This window comes from Prionailurus bengalensis, chromosome E3 (genome assembly GCF_016509475.1).
Source record: "Prionailurus bengalensis isolate Pbe53 chromosome E3, Fcat_Pben_1.1_paternal_pri, whole genome shotgun sequence".
Classification (NCBI taxonomy): Eukaryota; Metazoa; Chordata; class Mammalia; order Carnivora; family Felidae; genus Prionailurus; species Prionailurus bengalensis.
This window is the reverse complement of record NC_057357.1, coordinates 9,361,241-9,382,525: the sequence shown is the minus strand read 5'-3', so window position 1 is coordinate 9,382,525 and position 21,285 is coordinate 9,361,241. Positions and strand designations below refer to the sequence as shown.

The following is a 21,285-nucleotide window of genomic DNA, read 5'->3' as shown; positions in this document are numbered from 1 at the left end:
CCCTTACAAAACCAGTGATGAAACCCAGGCTCAGGGAAGGCAAGTTCCTTGCCCCAAGTCACACAGCTAACAAAATGCGGGTCTGACCCCAGGGGCGTGGCTCCAATATCCGGGTCTTAATTCCGTGCTGCCCTAAGTCACTGCTCAGAGCCAGAAGGCGAGAGCCTGTAATCTGATAGGTCCAAGCTGCCTTGCTCGAGCTGGGAAAAGTTCTGGCTAAGAACAATTTTTACTAATCTTAGAAAAATCCAGAAGCAAAGAAGGGACCAAGACGAGTGCCTCGCTCCTTCGGAATGCTGGCACTTCCAGAGAGATTGTGCCATTACGCAGACTCAGAGCGCGTTAACTGTGTTATTACTTCTTTGGGCCGCCCTGCTCATCGCCAACTGTTTTCTCACTCTGGAAGGACACATCGAGGTGGAGACCAAACCTCCAATTTTCCAATGTGATTCTGGCAAGGCTCTTGTTTCACACCCCCACCCCCCTGCCAGCCGTCTCCCCACAGGCCTAGCCAGGAAGGCACTCCCTCTGGGAGTGAGGGGGATCTCCCGCCTCGGCCTCTACGCTGGGCTGGCGACCAGGTAGCACTGATGCGCCATCGGCATAGTCCTTCCTCTGACCCTGACGAGTCCCGTCCCCAGACTGTCCGAAGCATTCCCGACCAACACAGCACCGGTTCAACTGTTTTCCCCCAGATGCAACATTCGTGAGCAAAGGCAAGCAGCTGTAGCACAGAGGTGCAGACGCGAGGCGCACAGAGTCCCCACGGGGCCGGGCTACCCACCACGTCCGGCGCCTTCTGGATCTGCGAGGCCAGCTGGAGAGAGTGGTTGGCCGACGAGAGCTGTTCCCTCAAGGTCTCCGCCTCTCTCTGAGCCACCTCTGCCCTCTGAAGGAAATGAAAAGAGTGAGAAGAGAAAGTACATTCAGTTTAACAACTGACAATTATTACAAGAACATTCATCAATTCATGCCTGACTGACTATAATTGATTTTCCTAAACACTCAACCTAATAAATGCTAGAAAAAAAACATAGAATGTGATGGATTTTTATTTTAAACAGTACAAGGAAGAAATAATTGAGCGATTATGACAGTAATTTAACGCTAGGAGCAAGGAATCCCCTGCTGATACTAATGCTCCGGCCCACTGAATTTCCCAGACTGAATAAATACAAGTGGAAATAGAGTCTTTTGATTCAATTTCTCTCTATTCTCATAGACCAAGAAGATTTTATTGCAGGATCACTCCTGGGAGTAATTCTCACGGGTAAACAGTGAATTAAAGACACTTTGGCCGTTCTCTTCCTAAAAACACGCACAATGTTGTGGTTGTTTTCCTTCGGCAAGTATTTCCATAAACGTCCAGGGTGTAAATGTCACTTCTTTTGTGAGGTCCAGGCTTATTTCAACACATTTAACCCTTCACCTGACCAAGCCGGCCGAGGCCGGCACCCCCAGGCAGCCGGGGCAACCCGGGGCCGCAGGCGGGAGGGCGGCCGGGCCCACTCGGGGTGAGGAGCCAACCGCAGGAAGGGGCGAGGAGGAAAGGTCATTCCCAGACGAGGCGACCAATGCTACCGGATGGCAAAGCAGGATTTCCCACCGGACGAGACTGGGACGCGCCAGCGCCCGCCGCCCGCGAAGGCGCCGGGGAGCGGCGCAACCGGGGCAAGTTACCTCTGCCCACGACGCCTCCACCGTCCCCGCCAGAACTGGGGACACAGTCACCTTCTCAGGGACCTCGCGGGGATTAGCGTCCGCCGAAGTATACTGTGCTCACAGCTCATCCGCAAGCGTCTCGTGAACGGGCTCGTCCCGATTCTACAATCGCGAGGCAGACGGAACTCTGAGACGGGGGGTGGGGGGGTGGGGGGGTGGGGGTGGGGTGGGGGGGGGGTGGGGAGAACGGCAGGCAGTCCTGGGCGTGCGGGCTGGGAGATCGCGCGCCGCTTCTTTCCACCGGCCTCACGTCGCGCCGACAGAAGAGATGAACGACGAGAGCCCGGCCGAGCAGGGCTATTCTGTGTGTTTCCCGATTTTGCGGCGCGACAGCACGCGTCAACTAATTGCTGAAAGAACTGAAGGGAATCGGGGAGTGAGCCCGATCAATGGAGCTGGCGGAGGGAGGGGCGGGCGGGTCCGGCGGCCTGGAGCGGTTCTCTGACGCACGATCGTTCTGCGAAATCTATCTCTGCGCGCAGACAAATTCGGGTATTTCTAACGGCAACAGAAATTGGTGCTGATGGCCGCCTGCCTTGCTTCTCCGGGGGCGCCCGGAGCCTCACCCCATCTAATTCACATGGCGCCTGGCCAGGCCCCGCTGAGCTCACACAGCCGCCGCCCACGCTCTGCTCCAAACAGGATCCGGGACGGCCTGTCGGGAAAGGCGACAACGTGACCGGCGTGGCGACGATAGCAGGGGTGATTTCTGGTTCACTTTCTGCAGAGAGTCTCCTCTTCAGTGAGGAAGAGTTCCAGATGCGCCCCTCCGAGTTTTTCCGATAATCGTGTCGTTCCTACTGAAAAGTTTTCCCTTCCTTTTCGGTAGGCAGAACCCTGGGGCATAAAAATCTCCACAACTCTGCCAGGAATGAGGTGTTCTTTGACACGTTTCTAGTATCTCTGACTAGGAAAACTATTCCTTAGCCGAGTGGAGAAGCTGTTCCGGGAGCAGCCAGTGAGGCCACACCACCACCCTGCCCCGCCTGGGAGTGTTCTGGAACCAGCAGAGCTCAGGCAGGCCCGGGCGACGGGTTCACGGCAAGGCTCTCATACGGGCATTTAGCTGCCCCCCGCCCCCCAAGCTGGGCAGCTCATGGAACAAGGGATCTGGCTGTTGAGGATTTTCTCCTCGGCTTGTGGAATTTCTCCAGAGCTTCTTCACCTCGTTCTGTTTCCACGTTCATGTGCAGAGTCACTCTGTGGCCTGTCCATGCTGGTCACGGCCTTTTCTCACTTGGCTTGACTTGGTTACTTCAGGGCAGCGTTTTGACGATTTGGAATTTTTAGGATTTGTTTAGGATGTACACCCCGAGGACATCAAAAACAACACAACACAACACAAAACAGTTGAGGTGGCTTGTGCAGCTAAACAGGCACAAAGCAGACTAAAAAAAAAAAAAAAAAGAAAAAGCAGGCCTAAGAGCAGCTGAAGGACGGAGTGGGAGCAGCCGGGCGGAATTAGCTCCTGCAGTTGGAAATTCAGGCCCATGGCCGGCGCTGAGGCAGAAAAGAAGGGGCGCTGGCTGGGTCAGTGCCGCGCGATCACCTGTGTGCAGGGCCTCGGTCTTCCCGGGGACGGCGATCCAACCGGATGAAGGGTTTCTAAGAACCGGCATCAGCCATGGCAGGCAGGAGGCGGTGGTGTTTTCTGACCCGGAACCCCAGACACGGAGCCGCGGCTGCCACGAGACCCCTGACTCCTTGTGTCCGGTGACGGGCTCCCTCGCTCCAACCCGCCAGGCTCAGGCAAAGCTGCGGGGGCGAGGCCGCGATTCTGGCTGGCAGATCACCCTGGGGTGACCGAGGGGCCGCCCCATGATGAGAACGGCGCCTCGCCAAGCCTGAGCTGCTCCCCTGAGACGCTTCCTTTGCTGGCTGTTGCTTACTTTCGGTACTTCCCTGGGAGGGGAGAGTAAACACCGAGGGCACAGGGGACAGCGAGGGAGGAGGTCACATGAATGAATGGGGACACGGCCCGCATCTGCCGGTAACCTGGATACAAACACAGAAGCAGCTGCCTCACGGGCTCTCACAGGCCAACGGAGGACCCAAGAGGTAACATGAGCCAAGGGCCTAACAGTGCCCACCTTGTGGGGACAGGGGTCTAATCAAACAGGAAAGATGACCAGACACTGTAGGCGGTCTTCAGCAGTCACTTGGAAGGCGGGAGGTGGCTTGAAGCACTTTGTTTCAAGAATTCTTCTGTCAGTCACGATACCAGAAAGAAGTGACAATACCCACGCGTGTGACACTGGCTGGCCCAAGTCACAGCTCTGTGTCTTGGGAAGGGCAGCCCGAACCGTGTGTCCGGGGTATCTCCTCATCCTAAAGGAAGGCCTAAGGGGAGCCCCCCTCCCCCCCCCCAGCTCCTCAAGGGCTCCTGAAGGGCCCCAGGAAGGGCAGTATAAGAAAGCTTTTCCCTAAGCTCCGCCCCTGAAGTCGGACACATTAGAATGTGAATATACGATGCTGACAGCTATTTCCAGATCTTCAAGTCTGAAAAATTTGATTCATAAAATGTGGAGGAGAGGCATGGCGGGGTGGGACAGAGAGAGCGGGTGAGGGCAGAGCCCCGGGTGGCTGCGGCTGGTGGGGCCAGCGAAGGCTCATGGGAAGGGCTGGAGAGGCCAGACACAACCTGGGGTGGGACGCAGGCTCCAGGCCCACGTAAAGGCGGCTCTGGTTGGGCGTTCTCTAGGGAGGCGTGTCTTCTCCTCCCAGTACCATGGTTGAGACAAGCCGGAATCCAATCCGTTTCCCAGTTTAGCCATTTCAGGTGTAGCCTTTGGGGGTCCCTGGTTTTCAACAGTGGTGGTGGTGGTGGGTGTCGGATCCAGCGTTCTTCCATCTTGGTCCCGGTCTTTGTGTCTTGTCCCCCTCTGTATGTGTCGCCATGAAAACCCAGGCTCGGGGCCACCAGAGATGAGCAAGTCTCTCCAGTGACCGAGCAGCCACACGAGCCGGCAATGGACTGAGCCTCCAGGTAGACCCACGGCGTCCCAGACGTGGGCCCTGGATCGGAACACGGGTCTGTCAGCCGGCAGCCCTCCTTGAATTACGTTGCTAAGGCTGCTGGAACGAATTACTACAAATTCAGTTGATTTTAGCAACACAAATTTATTATCTTTGTTCGGAGTCTGCACCGGGGCTCACTGGGCTAAGATCAAGGTGTGGGCAGGACTGGGTTGCCGAGGCTCTGGGGGAGAATCTGTTTTCCTACCACTCCTTGCTTCTGGAGGCCACCCAGACTCCTTGGCAGTGGCCCCTTCCTCCATCTTCAAAGCCAGCCTATCACCCTGACGTGGACTCTTCTGCCTCCGGGGACCCTGTGATTATACCGGGTGCACTCACACACACCTGGGTCATCTCCCCACCTCAAGGTCAGCTGTTAACAGCCTTAACCCCCCCCTTTGCCAGGTACACTAATATATTCACAAGTTGTGGGGTTTGGGAAGCGGCATCTTTTGGGGCCATTTTTCTGGCCACCATGCTCAAGGGCAAATAATCCCACATTTGGACAATTTCAAGGAGAAGGCAAGCTCTCCTGGGGGATGACCTCTCGGCCTGCTCCCCACAAGGCCCTGTACTCTGGAGGGAGGGGATAAAAGAGAGGCGGAGGCTGGCAAGGCCAACAAGTGAGCCTTCCTATGGGATGGACTCCATTGCTTTGGAAAGTGCACACCAACCAAAGTCATCCTTCTAGGCAATACCCACGCGCGACTCTGGAGAACAGCCAGAACCCCAGAGGTGACCCTGCTTCAGTAGTTCTGCAGAAGGGAAGTCAGAAAGGTCCTCCATACACCAGACAGGAGACACTTCTTGCCATGTGCCCCAAGGTGGCCCTGTGCCGGTGACTGGAGTCCCTCTGTAGACCTACCTAACTCTAAGACTCCTGTATTAGGATGAGTTAGAAATGGGCTACAGACAGCGACACTAGGGAACCTGTCAACCTCAAGAAAACTTCAATGCGGCGAGGTAACACTGTTAAACCCAGCGGCCAATCCCTTGTAGATATTAGTTTTGCTCCAAAAGACCTAAAGGCTTAGCTAAAATCGTAATAACAATTCTGAGGATAAGCATACTACCTCCTGGCACACCCACTTATTTTAAGTCTAGGAACTATAGTCTCAGAAACTTTAAATACCTGCAAAAATGGCAGAATCTTATTAAAAACAACCTAGAATTACAAGGGCCATTATGAGGAAGGATCTAGTTAGATAAGATCATTTAAGAAGTGCACTTGAAAGTCAGGGCCCCCAAATCAAACAAACAGAATAGGATACCAACTGAATTGGTGAGCAGAAGCCTCCGAAATGCTTCCAAATTCCAAAGTGGCTTCACCGAGAGGTTCACTGCAAGAGGCTAGTTAATCACGGAACACAGGTTTATCCACTCTTGGCTTCCTTTTACGGAGGAACCAAAGGTATTTGGGTCTACCGGTAAAACGTGTTTTGTGCCACACTGAAAAATTTATGAGAAAGTATGCTTCTAGAAATTATACGTTGCATTTATAAATCTGCTGAGCCACAGAATGCTGATGTAAAAGTTCCCAATAACTTACTTCTTCATTGCCACTAGAAATGAAAAGCTTCTAAGGGTTAAAAATTCTAACATATGTAATTAAGCTACTAGAAATAATAAAGGAAACATCTCCATAGGTAAAGAAAGGAAGAGGTGTGTTTTTACTCAAAGAAGATATGAGGAAAGGAAAGGCTTTTGTGTTGAGGGAAAAGAAAGAAATTTTGGCTTAAAGTGAAGCTGTTTATTTCACAATGGGAAAGAGGGAAAACGTATGGCAAAATCTGAATGTAAAAGAGAATGTTGTAGATTTGTGGAAAATAAGTCTTTGGAAAGAGATTGTCATGGCTGGTCAGGCCAGCTATGATTAGAATAAATTTAATAAATTTAAATGGCTTTTAACATCAAAAGTAATACGGTGCAAAATTACAATTTGGTTTTCTCTCTTTTAAAAGGACAATGTTTGGGGTGCATGGGTGGCGGTTAAGTCGCTTAAGTGTCTGACTCTTGATTTCGGCTCAGGTCATGATCTCATGATTTGTGAGATTGAGCCTCATGTTGGGCTCTGTGCTGACAGCATGGAGCTTGCTTGGGATTCTCTCTCTCCCTCTCTCTCAAAAAGGATAAACTTAAAAATATTAAAAAAATAAAAAAAGGACAAAGTTTTCTTGAACTATCGGTTGCTCTTTTTTTAATTCTTATTGTTTTTAACGTTTTTATTTACTTTTGAGAGACAGCATGAGCAGGGGAGGGGCTGAGAGACAGAGAGGGAGACACAGAATCGGAAGCAGGCTCCAGGCTCTGAGCTGTCAGTCCAGACCCCGATGCAGGGCTTGAACACGAACTGTGAGATCATGACCTGAGCTGCAGTTGGACGCTTTACCCACTGAGCCACCCAGGCGCCCCTGGTTGCTCTTGATAAGATATTGTAAAAGGCTCTTCCTTACCTTTTAAGTTATCTGCCCGGAAAACAAAGATTTTGTGTCTTGTCAAAAATAATTTCCTGGGTCTTTATTATTAGGTCTTTGATTCCTTAAGAAAGCTGAGTCTTCTCTATTAAAAGAGCTAAGGTTTTATTTATTTATGTGTTTATTTATGTATTTATGCATGTATGTATTTATTTATTTTTATTTTTAAACAACTATTTAACTTCCTGCATTTGCCTTCAAGGTCTTCAGTCGTCACTGTGGTTAAATAGATGAGTAAATATTGTGTCACCGTGACCTATGATCCTACTTGACCAAGTGTTTTAAAATCTTTGATTTTTTAAATAAACTTCTAAGAATCAAATGCTAAATGAACCCTTTAAAAAAAAGGTTTTTTAATGTTTATTTATTTTTGAGAGAGAAACTGAGTGCAAGGGGGGAGGAGCAGAGAGAGAGGGAAACACAGAATCCAAAGCAGGCTCCATCCAGGCTCTGGGCTGTCAGCCCCGAGCCCGATGCAGGACGCAAACTCACAAGCCACAAGATCGTGACCTGAGCCAAAGTCAGATGCTTAACCGACTGAACCACCCCGGGGCCCCTAAATGAACTCTTTTTAACTTTCAACTAACTTTGAGATTTTTCAGAGAGGCCCTTGGACATCTCAACAGATTTGTTCTCTCACCTTACAAAAAGGGAGATGTTAAACTACCTTGGCTTATTTGGTATGTTAAATCACAAAGGAAGTGTCAAAATATAATACTAAACCTTCTTTGTTTGTATAGGTATGTAAGAGTTGCAGAAATTGCATGACATTCCTAGAAATCTGTTTGTTCTGGTATTATGTCATGATTCCAGTTATTATCTTAAAATGTCATACATCACGGAAATAACTACAATTCCTTATCAAGTGAACTCTCAGCCGATCTTTAACAATGGACACTTTTAAGTCTCTGTCATTTACAGAAAGTTACTGTCTTACTCAGATGCTTTTGCAAACGTTTTCCTACGAAAGTGTTTCGTCTTCAAGGGGCTTCATGCAAAGAACTTTGACAAGTCCAGATTTCAGATAAGTTCAAGGTCATAAAACTGAACTGGGTAAGAATTTTCAGAACTAATGAGGAAAAAAAAAAAGAAAAACCGAATACAAGCAGAATGAGGATTAATAACAAGGAAATGGACCAGCTGAGGAGGATGACTGTAATTTTTATGACTTCCTGTTTGAAACACTGATGTTTCGTTTTTCCAGATAGAAGGAAACTTTTCTCACACAGCAATTTGGTAAAGTATACCTTTGTAAACAAAGATGAAACATTTACTTTTTCTCCTGAGCTGATCCCTCTGGAACTCAGAGACTTTAAAGTTTTCTTTCATGGCAATATAATTAGTTATTTGCATAAGTTCAATGAGAACGTGTTATCCTTGTAACAGGACACAACTGGAAATATTGGCTGTATTACCAAGGCTTTGACTCACTTGTCGTATTTGAGAGAGACAGGCCTAGACTCAGATATGACCAGACAGCTTCAAGGAACTGAGGCTGACTGTATGGGCCCAATAAATAAAGCCCCTTAAAAAAAAAAAAAAAAAGTCAACCTGGTGCTTTGCTTACATGGTTCTAGCTTTGAAACCATGGAGAAGCTTACGTGGTCGGTCACTGTTCTCGCTGCACTTAATCAGGCCGAACTGAATGTAAAATTACTTTTGCTGGGATTATCTGTAGCGCAAAAAGAATAGGGGTAATCGCAGAGAGAAAAATGATGCTTGCACCTTTGTAGGTATCAGATTCTAATCCTGTTAATTGTCTTTGAGGTTTTGTGATAGACCCGAAAACTGGCCTGGATCCTGAATACTTCTGGTTTCCTCAAGTATCTGACCCTGACTCTTGAAACTAACGTTTCTAATTTTCTCCTACCCTTCTGATTTGGAATCATTAGGAACAAAGACTGCCCCTGAGGGAGATCTGGAAGCGACGAGGCCAGGTCCTCCTGTCTGGATGGCAGCCAGGGTCTAGGGACCTGAAGCTTCCCTACACATCTCACAGCTAAAGAAGGCGCCCCCTGGCAGCTGGTCTTGTAGGATCACTGGAGATCCTCTGCGTCAAATGACTGGGGAGAGAAACAGTGGACATCTGTGTAGACTGCTTCTGCCCAAGATGCGGGATGGAGACCTCAGACTTTAACTGAACGTGAAACTCTTTCTTCTTCCTTTTCATTCCTGGATCTGGCATTCGTCTGGGGAGACAGCACCATCATCCCTATCTCCTAGGCCATTACTGGGTTGGGGGCGGGGGGTAAACCTTTGCCTTTCAGGCTGCTGGGTTTGTTATAAAAAAAAAACTCCTACCTGGCCATTAACGGCGTCACCTTAGTGGAAATGCTTTGTGCCCCGGCAGGACTGATCTCTGTCTGGGGGTGGTTACCATTCTCCCTGGGCCCGCGAAGGCCTGGCTGGCTGGCACATAACTGGGCAGAGCCTCTTAGGGTTATCGAACGTGCCCCTAACTGTCTACAGACCGAGACACCTCATCGGTCAGCCCCTGAATTTAGAGTTGGGAAGGACCCGTTGGGAGGTCTCTGTGAGTCAGGATCTGCTTCCTTCGGCTGGGGCCTACTACCCTGGTTAGCAGTAAATTCAAATGATGCTGTGACCAGGAACCTCTCCTTACTCATGAAAGTACCGGGCACTCTGCTGCTTAAGCAACAACTGCTCAGCAAAGATCCTTAGGCTCTCTGGCCTAAGGTTGTTCTGATAAGAGAATAAATAGGCCTTGATCATGTTCTGGCTGAACGAGGGGTCTGTGCTGGGGTCAACATCGCTTATGCACCTGGAGGAACACTTCAGGGAAAGCAGAAACTCATTTACATAAAACCACAGTGGAGCAAGCCGCCAGGCTTAGACAAGCAACTCTTTCAACAGGATCTCTCTTTGACTTCCTTGATTTTGAGGAGTTTGGGTCTTGGGGACCACAGCTCCAAAGTGCATTCCAGACACTGGGAATTCTGCTTCTAATAATCACAGTAACTTCCTAGTGCGCTGTCTTCCCTGAAAAGTTTTAAACGCATGTTCGAAACCACTAACCGCCAAGCAAATGATCTCGCAAAGACTGGAATGAATGTCCGGAAAGGAACGGAGAGAATGACCCACTAAGAAACCGTGAGCCTGAGGTCGTGACTTTGCGACCACCATAGGAATTCTGCAAAACCACCATGACCTGGGAATGTCGCACAGATCAAAGCTGCGAGAACAACAGAGTGGTGGCTCAAAATGGCACTGACGCCTTAAATTTCGATCGTGTCTCTCAGGATGAGGGTCTGATCGAAAGGGGGGAATTTTGCTGGAGCACCTGGATGGCTCAGCTGGTTAAGCATCTGACTCCCCATTTCTGCTCAGGTCATGATCTCACAGTTCGTGAGTTTGAGCCCTGCATCCGTCTCACCGCTGACAGTGCAGTCTGCTTGGGATTCTCTCTCTCTCTGCCCCTCCCCCGCACTCTTTCAAAACAAGCAAACATTGAAAAAAAAAAAAAAAAGGGAGGAACTGTTAAAAAAGAGACAACAGGCCCCAAATGGAGTCCCTTGTGCCAAGCCCCAAGTCAGCAAACCAAGACTGAAGATCTTAACCTAGCTGCAGTGTCAGCCTCTCCTGGGAATGTGACCTTCAACCCGTCAATCTGGAATTTCCTGGTCAGTGCTAGTGAGGTCATCTGCCCACGGACAGGCCCCTCCCGGCCCCTGCAGGAAGGTGACCTTGCCTGAAGCAATCCACTCTTTCCTTGTCCTTCCTTTTTCTGCCTAGAAAAGCCTTCCATTTGGCACAGCTCCTCAGAGCTCCTTTCTGCCTGCTAGATGGGGTGCCGCCCGATTCATGAATCCTCGGGTAGAAAGTCGGTAGGACTGAGTAAAAAGCCAGAAAGGTCTTTAAAATGTCCTCAGCGAATGCGTTTTTCCAGCAGTGTTCTCTCAGGTGTGTGAATTACTACCCTCATTCTATAGATGGGGAAACACACTGGGAGCCTGAGGGTTCGTTCAAGGCTGCAGGGGGGGCGGTCTGGGACTCCAGCCCAGGTGTTCCCCGCTGAACACAGAAACCCTGGTGGAAGAAAGTGCCACGCCTTTCTTGTGGCTCTCTGCAATCTTCTCCACCCTTGACTCTTCGCCTCGGTGGAGATGAACCGGGCTTCCCAACTAGACTTCGAGGGGTGGCCCTCGCGGCGGGGCAGTCTCCTCCAGAAGGACCAGGCGGGTTAGCGGGAAGAGGGCCACTCACCGAAAGGACGTCCTCGCCGTCCCCCCCCCGGGACTCTGTGCGGCCGGCCGCTCGCACCAGAGCCACTCGGAAGGGCTCCCAGGTGAAGGCGCAGCTGGCCAAGTGACAGAACGGCGGAGGCTCCAGACGGTTTGACACGGTCGCGAAGCACAGAGTTGTGGCTTCTTGTTCACCACGAGGTCTCGAAAGTTCTGGACCCTCACTGCCCCCTATTAAGGCGGAGCACTAACGCAAGTGCCTTGGAGTTTAACAAACAGGTGTAAGTGGGACCTGGGGCCGCCGGCCGCCGACAGCTCTTCGGCTTTTCCACGATAGAAACACGAGCGCTTCAGCGATAAAACAGCGTCAGGTCTCGGTAGAACATTTTGACTATAAACCTGGTGCAAAAATAATGTTATATGCCAATGAACTAGGAAATTGCTCCTCCTGGGGATCTCCCTTGATGGGAAAGGCGGCCGAACCAGATGTCTGGCTGCGCCTGCACGGCCGCGTGGCTCCGGCGGCCCCTCCTCCAGCCCCGCCGCCGCCTCCTCTCCGCTGGGACCACCTCAGCTCAGGCCCGAGTCATCGCGGCCCGGATGTATCACGACGGCTGCTCACGGCTCTCCTGGCTTCCGTTCTCTCTGCTCCCATCCGTTCTCTGATGTTTCGCCAGGGTGATCCTTCTAGAACGTAAGTCCGACGCCTCGCTCCCGGTGATTCTCCGCCGTCTCCGACAGAGCCCCTCCCCCGAACCTGGATCTAGACCCCCTCCTGGGGGCCCACTCTCCCACCCAGCACCCCCTCGTCCTAGCCTTATGGAATGGCCTGGAACCCGCAGAGCTCGCCGCACCCTTCGGTGCCACCTGTAACACCGTCTTCCTCGTGGCCACCTGGGGAATTTTTCTCCTTGTCAACCCGTCAAGTCGTCGAGCGCGATCCCTCCTTCTGTTCCTCTGTGCCTGCTCCCGCACCTCACACCCTCAGTGAGGGCTGGCCCGCATCTGCCTTCACAGCTCTGGTGGCAGGCAGCTCCGGGCACCTCTGGAGAGCCAGGACTGAGAGAGGGCTTCTCTACGTTGGAGTAGGTTCCCTCCCACCAGCGTCCGAGCTTGGCCGTGGCCATGCGTTCCAGGCACACTTTTCCTCACAGTGTGGTTTCCAGGATATATGGGAATTCCCTGGGCATGGCCGGACTGCTGGAGACCGATGCAGAGACTCTACCTCCTTCATTCTAGAAACTCTGTCTCTATTAATGCAGCCTCTTGGCAGCCACATCATCAGGCTACGGCTCACCCTTAGTTGTCGCTCGGAACTCCCCTATACTTCTCCCGTGCCCACCATGCGGGTATTTCCCCAGCGCGGGATTTTGTAATTCTCCTGTCAAATCAGTGCTACTTTGGCAACTGTGGAAGCTAACGTTTATCTATGGACCTGCTTTTTACTTGGGCGTTTTAACCTCTAACCTTCAAAACACTCGTGCAGAGAACCACCAGTTCTCGTTCCCTCCCCTGCTTTTTCACGTTATAAAAAAAGGCTTAAACATTAAACATTTTAATGGTGGTAAAATACAAATAAAATACACCATCTTAACCAATCTTTAAGCGTATGCTTCAGCAGTGTTAAGAACTTTCACGTTGTTGTGTGACCAATCTCCACGAGCTTTTCATCTCGCATCTTAGTTTGCAGAGCTCATCTCGCTTTTTTCCTTTTCTTCTTTTAAAGAGATATAAGCAGTTAAGAGACTTGCCCGAGGCTACATGGCCAGCAAATACCAGACTCCCGGACCTGAACCAAGTGTCACTCTGGAGTTGCCCCGTTTCTCCACAGTCCTGCCTCGTGTCTCCCAGGACTGAGATCCCTCCAGGTGGCCCTCAGCACTTTCAAGTGCACCGACCCCGCCCAACTTCTTCAGTTCCTGGGGGCTGCCTCGGAGACGGTACGAGACAGCCAGGCTCGATACCCCCAGGACGAGGCTCTCTGTTTAACAAACTGGAGCCTACCCTAAAGTGCCATCGAAACGACAGGCACGCCCAAGATGGGCCCGGGAACAAATCTGAGATGTGCAAATGGCAACTGTCTCGCGGAGAAGGTCAACTCTCTCCAGCAACTACTCCCGAGTTAAGGTCGCTGCAAAGTTGAGCGGTGCTGTGTAAAAGCAAAGGGGCCAAAGCAAATTCGTTCAGCAAATAAAGGTAAACAAATCCTCAAGCGCCTTCGTGAGGTGAAGCAGAAACAGTGCCTCACAGCAAGTTGTGGGGGCGGGTGCGTTGGGAGCTGGGACGGTCTGCAGGAAAGGCCAAGTGAACGCCGGTCCTGCGTCCCTGGCTCTGGGTGTGGCGGTGAGGAGCACGGGCTCTACCCCTGGCTCTGTGCCTGAGCAGCCGTGACCTCAGTTTCCTTGTCTGTAAGATGGGAATCGTAACAGCACTGACCCCGGTGGGCTGCCGTGAGGGTTCAGCGACTCCGTTCATGTGAAGTGCTCAGAACAGAGCCAGGCACAGAAGTTACTACTAGGATCAGGAGAACTAACGCACGAAGATTCTAGCTCGGGTGACTCATTCCGTGCCTCTCTACTGCGTGCCTTCTATGGCCCAGGCCCAGGATCCTCAGCGGTGAGTCTGAGTGCGCAACGCCGAAGCCGCACAGTTTCCTTCCAGAATAAAGGGCATCCACAAACCCCCGGATCGCTCCCGTGCACGAACAGACTTCCGTATTCCAGTCAGATTCCGGGGTGTTTTTACTGGACAGGATGGACAAGGACACGCTTTCCTGAGCATGTGCCAAGCTGCGGGCCAGCAGTGCCAGCCGCCAGGAGGCCGCTGGCCTGCGGAACTCTCGCGAGGTGGAATGCGGGGACCGCAGATCCGGGGAGGCTTTTCATCCTATGGGGGGCTGCACCTGCCCAGGCCACCCGAGGCAAACCGCTAAGCTCTCCTGTGCTCTCGGTGTGGCTACCCCGCTGTGAACGGAGTGGGGAGAGGCCGCAGCCTGTGGCCTCCTGGGGCTGAGATCCAGCCCAGCTCTGGGCGCGTCTCCTCACTCATAAAGGAAATAAACAGGAGAGCCCTTCTCTCCAAAGCAGCAGCATCATTTGTGAATGTGGAATGTTTTACTGCTCTGTGGAGTCCCCGGGGGGAAGTCAGGGGTTCTGCACGGTGGCCCAAGTCTTTCCAGGCAGCTGAGGGTTTAGAGCCCCCCCGTACTGTGTGGTGTTCCGTTCCGGACACGGTGCCGGGTACTTTCCCCAAAGCATCTGTGACGACTTAAATACCAGGCGGGAGGGGGCTGTGCATCCAAAGGCAGAGGCAGAGACCTCTTTACGGTGCGAGTCACTGCGACAAAGTCTGGGGCATGACGGCCGCCACGGGAGCCGAGACGGATGTTTGAGGGATTGGTTAAGAAAAAGGACCAGCAGCGGCCACCCTGAAGTGGATGCTCAGCACGGAGTCTGGGGCGCTGGGACCACACCAAACACTTTGCCCAGGAAAGCACTTCTCAGGGCATCAGAAGAAGCGTCGACATGGACAGTTGTTATGTAAAAAAATACAAGAGTAACCGGCCTGCTAACTCAGAGAGAAATGTCTTGCAAGATGACAGAAATGGCTATGCTGTGGTGACTTTAAGTCCAAGGCCGTGAAGCATCCTACCTGGTTTGCTCTTTCAAGGTCCGTCATGATCATTTCAATTTCGTCGGCCCTGGAAAGGTGAGAGAGAGAGAGAGACCGCTGTTAGTTGGCAACGGGCGGGCTCAGGGTGACCACGGCTCCCAGCTGGGCACAATGACCCGCCGTCACACAGGCCAGAGTCCCTGGCGCTGGGGAAGCGAGGGGTTGTGTGGACCTGCCCATCGGGAGGAGGTGTGCTTGAGGAAGGCCGCCCTGTTCGTGGGTGGGGGTGGGGCTCCCAATCTCGTCAGGGAGACAGAGCCAGGAAAAGATAGGTTAAGATGTGTCCTTCCAGGAGAAAAGGGAACCCTTGTTGGCGTTCAGGGCCCGCTCCGGCGGGGGACCCCTGACTCCACGCTCCATGTGGGCCGGAACCCTCTGTCGCCTACCGGCCCCAGTCTCCTGCTCCGTGCTCTACACCAGGTCCTGCCATGAGGCTGTGCCCACCACCTGCCCTGGCCCACCCACCAGCCCAGGGCCCCGCGTTCCGAGGGCAAACGCCACTCGTGGGCCCGCAGTGAGCCTGTGCTGTCTCCCTGGCTTGCCCTCTGCTCCTGGGGCCCTCATCGGCTTCTGCCCCCACCCCCAGCACTTCCCAACCCCTCCTAGCTGCTCCATCTCAGGGGAGTGGCAGGGCTTTGAGTTTACAGGTTAAAGGTGAGGTCCCCACGCTCCGCACTGGGAGCGGGGTCTCCTTCACTCTCATCCCTGGAGCTTCACAGGGCTTGGCCTCAGGCCTGGCTACTCTCTGGGGCAGCTCAGGGCACCCGTAACGGGCCCAGCTCCGAGAGGGTTCTTCTGTCCCTGAAGCCTGCCCGTCTGGCCCTAACCACCCACCCCTAATACGAGGAGTTAGCCAAACTGTACTCAGGCCCTGGTTTTTGCTGTTTGCTGCATCTGGGCTCCCTCTGGCCCGGAGGCTTTTCCAGACTGCAGTGGAAGGAACACTGATTTGAGGCAACTGTATCAGCGCCTAGCCGCCTGAATAGGGTAACCGATGCCTTGTGATCGGGGTCAACGCTCTTTATAAACCTGTTTGAAATAGTATCCTGCTTTCAGATCGGTCTGAAAAAAAAAAAAAAAGTCCGAAGCAACTCATAAAATGGCTTAGAGACACAAAGCTATTTTTAGGGTGGCTCTGTGAAGAAGACAGTGTCTCGGGGCCCCTGCAGCCAAGTGCTGGGTACGAGGGGGCGGGCCGGGGTGGCTTAAATTACGAAACATCTCAGCGCATCATCTCAACTGGAAACCGCTGAGACCTCAAGGAAAAATGGCAGGGCCATAGAAAAGAGAGTCTGCTGACTACAGAGGGTAAAGAAACCAATGTAAGTGTTGAGGGTCTTAAACATAACTGCCTGACAGTCAGTACTGACAGGTGCCATCCTGACCACCTGCCGATGATGTGCAAAGTTCACTGGGTTTAAGATGAAATAGCAAACTTTTCCCAAGGCAAATCCCAACTTTTTTTAAAACCCTTTTTTTAATGTTTATTTTTGAGAGAGAGAGAGAGAGAGAGAGCGCGCGTCAGAGAGAGCATGAGCAGGGGGAGGGGCAGAGAGAGAGAGGGAGACACAGAATCTGAAGCAGGCTCCAGGCTCTGAGCTGTCAGCACAGAGCCCGACGAGGAGCTTGAACTCACAAATCATGACCTGAGCCCAAGTTGGACGTTTAACTGACTGAGCCACCCAGGCGCCCCAGGCAAATCCCAACTTTTAAACACAGGTTGGAACTTAAATCAGACGGTTATTCATCATGCTTAGGAAATTCAGGTATACACGGCAGATCTCCGCGGCTACGGGCATGGCTCATTCATTCCCTCGCTCCTTCTGCAACCATTTCCCGACAGCTGCCAGCATCTGGCCCTGGCCGGGGACTATAGGACGGGCACACGTGGACACGGCTCCTGCATACTTTGTGGGTGCTGCACAGGCATGGGAGAAGAATGGACACGCGTGGCCGCTGGGTACCCAGACCAGCTATGCTGGCGACCACGCCTCACTTCTCCCTTGGACAGATCAGGTTGGGGAGTGGCTTGGGTGGAGGAAGCCCGGGTCCTGAGCCCGTGCCGCTGAGGGTTTTTCCCAAATTCTCCTGCTGGGTCTCCCACGCACCCACATCTCCTTCCGTGTCTCCACGTCCCGCAACCTTTGCTTTGCACCTGCCGTCTCTCTAGCCTTTCCTGCTGCCTTCCGGTCGGTTCTTTGGTCTGACCCAAGTGTGGCTGCACCCACCCTGGAACATTTCTCATTTGCTCCTTAGTTTGCTTATTCTGTTCTTCATACTCGGCGTTGCCAGTTCATGAGGTTTTTGATCACTCCTTGCTTTTGCTTCACACGGCGGATACACTGTTGGGTTGGGGGTTGGTCTTCCAGAGGGGTGTTTTCCTCTGGGGCTGTTTACCCCTGGAGGACCAGCTACTCTTTATCTGGCAGGGAAGGTGGAGGGAGGAGAGAGGGCGGGCTTTGCTGTGTGTCTCTCAAGGTGAATTGGAGCAGAAAGGTGCATGGCGGGGGTTTAACGCATTTTTGCCGTGTGTGTAGGGAGGGGATGGCTCCAGGCCCCCAGAGCCCTCACTGGTAACTCCCTTCCACCGGGAGAAGTCTCCGGCTAGGGCTTCCACTTTAATTCTCAGAGGGAAGCCGTATGAAGAGGAGCGGTGGTCCCCCTGGGTGCAGCTCCCCAGTCCTGGGGGTCTGGAGACACGGGGTAGACGTGTGGCTGCCTGGGGGGGGGTGGTCACTGGGCCACCGTCGCCTGTTTTCAGCCATTCCTCACTTCTCACTTGGCCGCTGCCAGTGGCCAAGGGGCCGGTTCAGGGTCGGATACACACTGGAGCTAGAGAACAGAGGGGCTCCCAGGGGCCTGGCTTTACCTACAGGCAGGGATGGGTAAGGCTGGCACCCGTGGGGGCTGGGAAGTGGCATCCAGATCCTGCTTGGTTTAGGGGACGTGGGTGGAACTTGACAACCTCCTCACAAATGCAGACTCTCTGGATTTCTTCTCAGAAAGCAAATAGTTTTGGATATTCGTTAGTGTACCTAACATCCAGGAAATAGTGCATCATCTCCAAAAGATTTCAAGTCACTTCTAGAAAGATTAGTCACATTGAAACAGGAAGGTGCCTTCTTGGCAGGCTGCGGCAATCCCTGGAAATGAATTTCAACTTTTTCCATCTTCTGGTCAGTTTCACCTCAGTTACTAAGCAACCGCTAAATGGACCAAAATATTGAACCTGATAACAACTACCTCACTTACCTTTCATTCTGTGAGCAGCTCTCAGATTTCCAAAGCTTTCAAATGATAATCACAACACTGAGTTCTGCTGGTAACAAGTAGGGAGGGGGGTGGTGGCTATTCAATACCAGGTATCCTGATGACAGTGGGGCCTGGCTGCTACAGGTTCCCATTCACAGAATGGACCCGAAACCACAGGAGGAGACAATGGAAGGAACCAGGGATGCCGGGGGTGAGGAAAGGTTCGGATTCTTATTTTACAAGTCTGTAGGCTCCTGATTGGCTTTTCCAAGGGGCATACCTCTTAAGAGGTCAAAGAAGACACAACTAGTTGGCTACTGATGTGTGGTCAGGGCTTCTGAAGACAGAAAGCGTGGCCATTGGCATTTGTAGACAAGGACCAAGATGGCCGGCTCTCAGATGTGTGTGCTGGTCTCGTCTGAGGACACATCTGCTGCTGAGCCTACAAGTCTACTCCCCTCCCAATGGCTGCCCCCAGCCCCCAACAAAATTAATCCTACCGGACACACTGCCCTCAGCAGTAAGTATTAGGAAAACGCCCAGGGGTTCATACCACAAGTAGAAATGTTATCTGAAAAGCACAGTAATGAGCAAAATGGCATGTGCTTTCACGGCACGAGTGTCAACGATATTCCAGAGGTTTCTTGTCCTTTTCATTCTGAAGGCTCACCGACCACGTCAGGGTATGGAACCTGACATTAGCCTAAAATCATTTATTTTCTCCAAAGTCCATAATAGCCGCACGTACTGTCTGCCCAGCAAAACTATTTATTATAAAAATTTGGTTCTCTCACCTTTTTACGAGCTGACAAAACAGCTTTCACTGATCTACTAACCTGTACTGCGTTATGCTCTGCTCTGACTTCACAAAGCAGATAATTTGTGCTCGGCCTAGAATGTGCAGTTCGTCCAATCCATTCCCCACAGATCATTGCAGGGTCCTCTCTGGGCTAGCACACAACTTTTATGAGGAACTTGAAGGGATGTGGTCAGTGACGGAAGACAAACTATACCCACACTAGAAATTCCGTATTTACTTTCGTACTTAGCCTCCCCAAGCACTAAGGGATGGCATCAGGGCAAGGTTGGCACAGATTTCAACAGCAAAGAATCACAACCACATTGGGAGCTGTTAAAACAAAGCGTATCTACAGGGCAGTTGGAAAAGCATCCGGGGCAACCTTCAAATCAGTATGTCTTCTTGGACCCAAGTCAAGAGCCAGTAGTCTCAACACTAGACTGTAAGATTCTTGGACACCAGAAGAAGTATCTAAAGATGAATTCTCCCTGCTTTAAAAATTAAAAACACATTTTCATTTTTTGAGAGAGAGAATACGAGTGCAGGCAGGAGAGAGGCAGAGAGAGAGAGAGAGAGAGAGAGAGAGAGAGGCAGAGAGAGAGAGGGAGAGACAGAGAGAGAGAGGGAGAGACAGAGAATCTCCAGCAGGCTCCGTGTGGTCAGTGCAGAGCCCGACTTGGGGCTCGATCGCGTGAAACGCGGGATCATGACCTGAGCCGAAATCAAGAGTTGGGTGCCCACCCGGCCGAGCCACCCAGGTGCCCCGCAAATGCAACTTTAAAAAGCTGTAGGATGTTTAATGAGGTGACTCTCCCCCTCCACCCGGACGCTGCATGTGCTGGTCTCCGCTGTCAGGAAGGTGGTCAGTCACTGGTCACCCAGGCCAGGCTCTCTTAGCACAGGAGGCAGAGATACAGGAGTGGGGCTCACTGGCCTGGGTTCAGAAATAACACGCAGGAAAGGGAAAAAGAGGTGGCTAGAGGGCCAGGTGCGGAAGAAGGCTTCCTGGCCGTGGTCTGGAATTCCCTAAATTGGGGGCAGAATTTCTCAGGAAAGGTCTCTCCCTGCCACTGCACGGGCACACAGCGCAGGGCACAGGCACCCGATGCTGCCAAGAGGAAAGGCTGGTCTGCAGAGGATCGTGTGACAAGCCAGGGCAAGGCTGTGCCCAGAGAAGGCGGCACCGTGCCCTCCTCCGGGACGGGCACCACTCGCTCGGACTCAAGTGTGGGGGATCTCCACTCAATAGCGCCTACTGAGCACGTTCTACGTGCCCCGTCGGAGAGGGACACAAATGTCCCCGTGCCGAATGCACAGTGCCTAATGGCGTCTGCCTTAACTGCTAGTGCACAGGACACACCCTGCCCGTCCTATGAACTCAGAAATATGCACCCACTAGGACCCTGTCACCGCCTACTCAGCTGGGGAGGGGAATGCAGGGACATGAAGAGACCCCAATGATTTGGGGTGTAACTTGGTACAGTAATAGCCCGCCGAGGGACTGTGTCTCCTCTGCAGACAGGAGGAGGGACAGTCTCACGGGTGAGGGGCCATCTGGTCTACATCCCGGAGGATAAAGAGGTGTCTGCGGGCACAGAACGGTGGGGCAGAGGGCGGAACAGCCTTCCAGCCAGAGAAAAGGCTCATGACACGGTAGATGCCGGTTCAACTTCGTGAACGGCTTTCTGGTTGCTCTCTTGGGCTTTCGGGGTGTCCTGCCCCTCACGTGCATGTGACAGGACGGTCTCCTCCTGCCCTTTTATCTCTCTTCGTTCCCTCGGATGGTGGCGGTGGCCTGTGCTTCCGGAACCACGTGACATAGCGAGGCGGCGGTGGGGACCCCCGCCTGGTGTCTGGCTTTGAGGGTGATGCATCGAATGTTCCACCGTTAAGCGCGTTGCTCACTGTGGACCTTAAGTATATGTGTTTTTATTTTGTTAATGAAATATCCAACTGTTCCTATTTTATTAAGACTTTTTAATAAAAGACAGATATTGATTTCATTAAGTGCCTTTTAAGCATTTATGAAGTGAATTAAATGGGTTTTCTCCTCTGACTTGCTAAAATGGTAAATTATACTGACAGTTATTTGCCCCTGTTTGTGGTGTATCACATGGTTATGTGTTCCTGATTTCTATGTGCTGATATT

General features: G+C 52.1%; 1 protein-coding gene across 9 annotated transcripts in view; it reads right to left on the bottom strand.

Annotated features, from left to right (window-relative positions):
• Nucleotides 1-21,285, bottom strand: part of CUX1 (cut like homeobox 1) — a 377,056-nt gene that overhangs the window by 92,743 nt on the left and 263,028 nt on the right. For all 9 annotated transcript variants that reach the window (XM_043559788.1, XM_043559789.1, XM_043559791.1 and 6 more), the window contains exons 9-10: nt 15,065-15,113; nt 785-889 (exon numbers count right to left, since the gene is read on the bottom strand). In XM_043559788.1, coding sequence (XP_043415723.1) covers nt 785-889; nt 15,065-15,113 — 154 coding nt within the window. The remainder of the gene's footprint in view (nt 1-784; nt 890-15,064; nt 15,114-21,285) is intronic.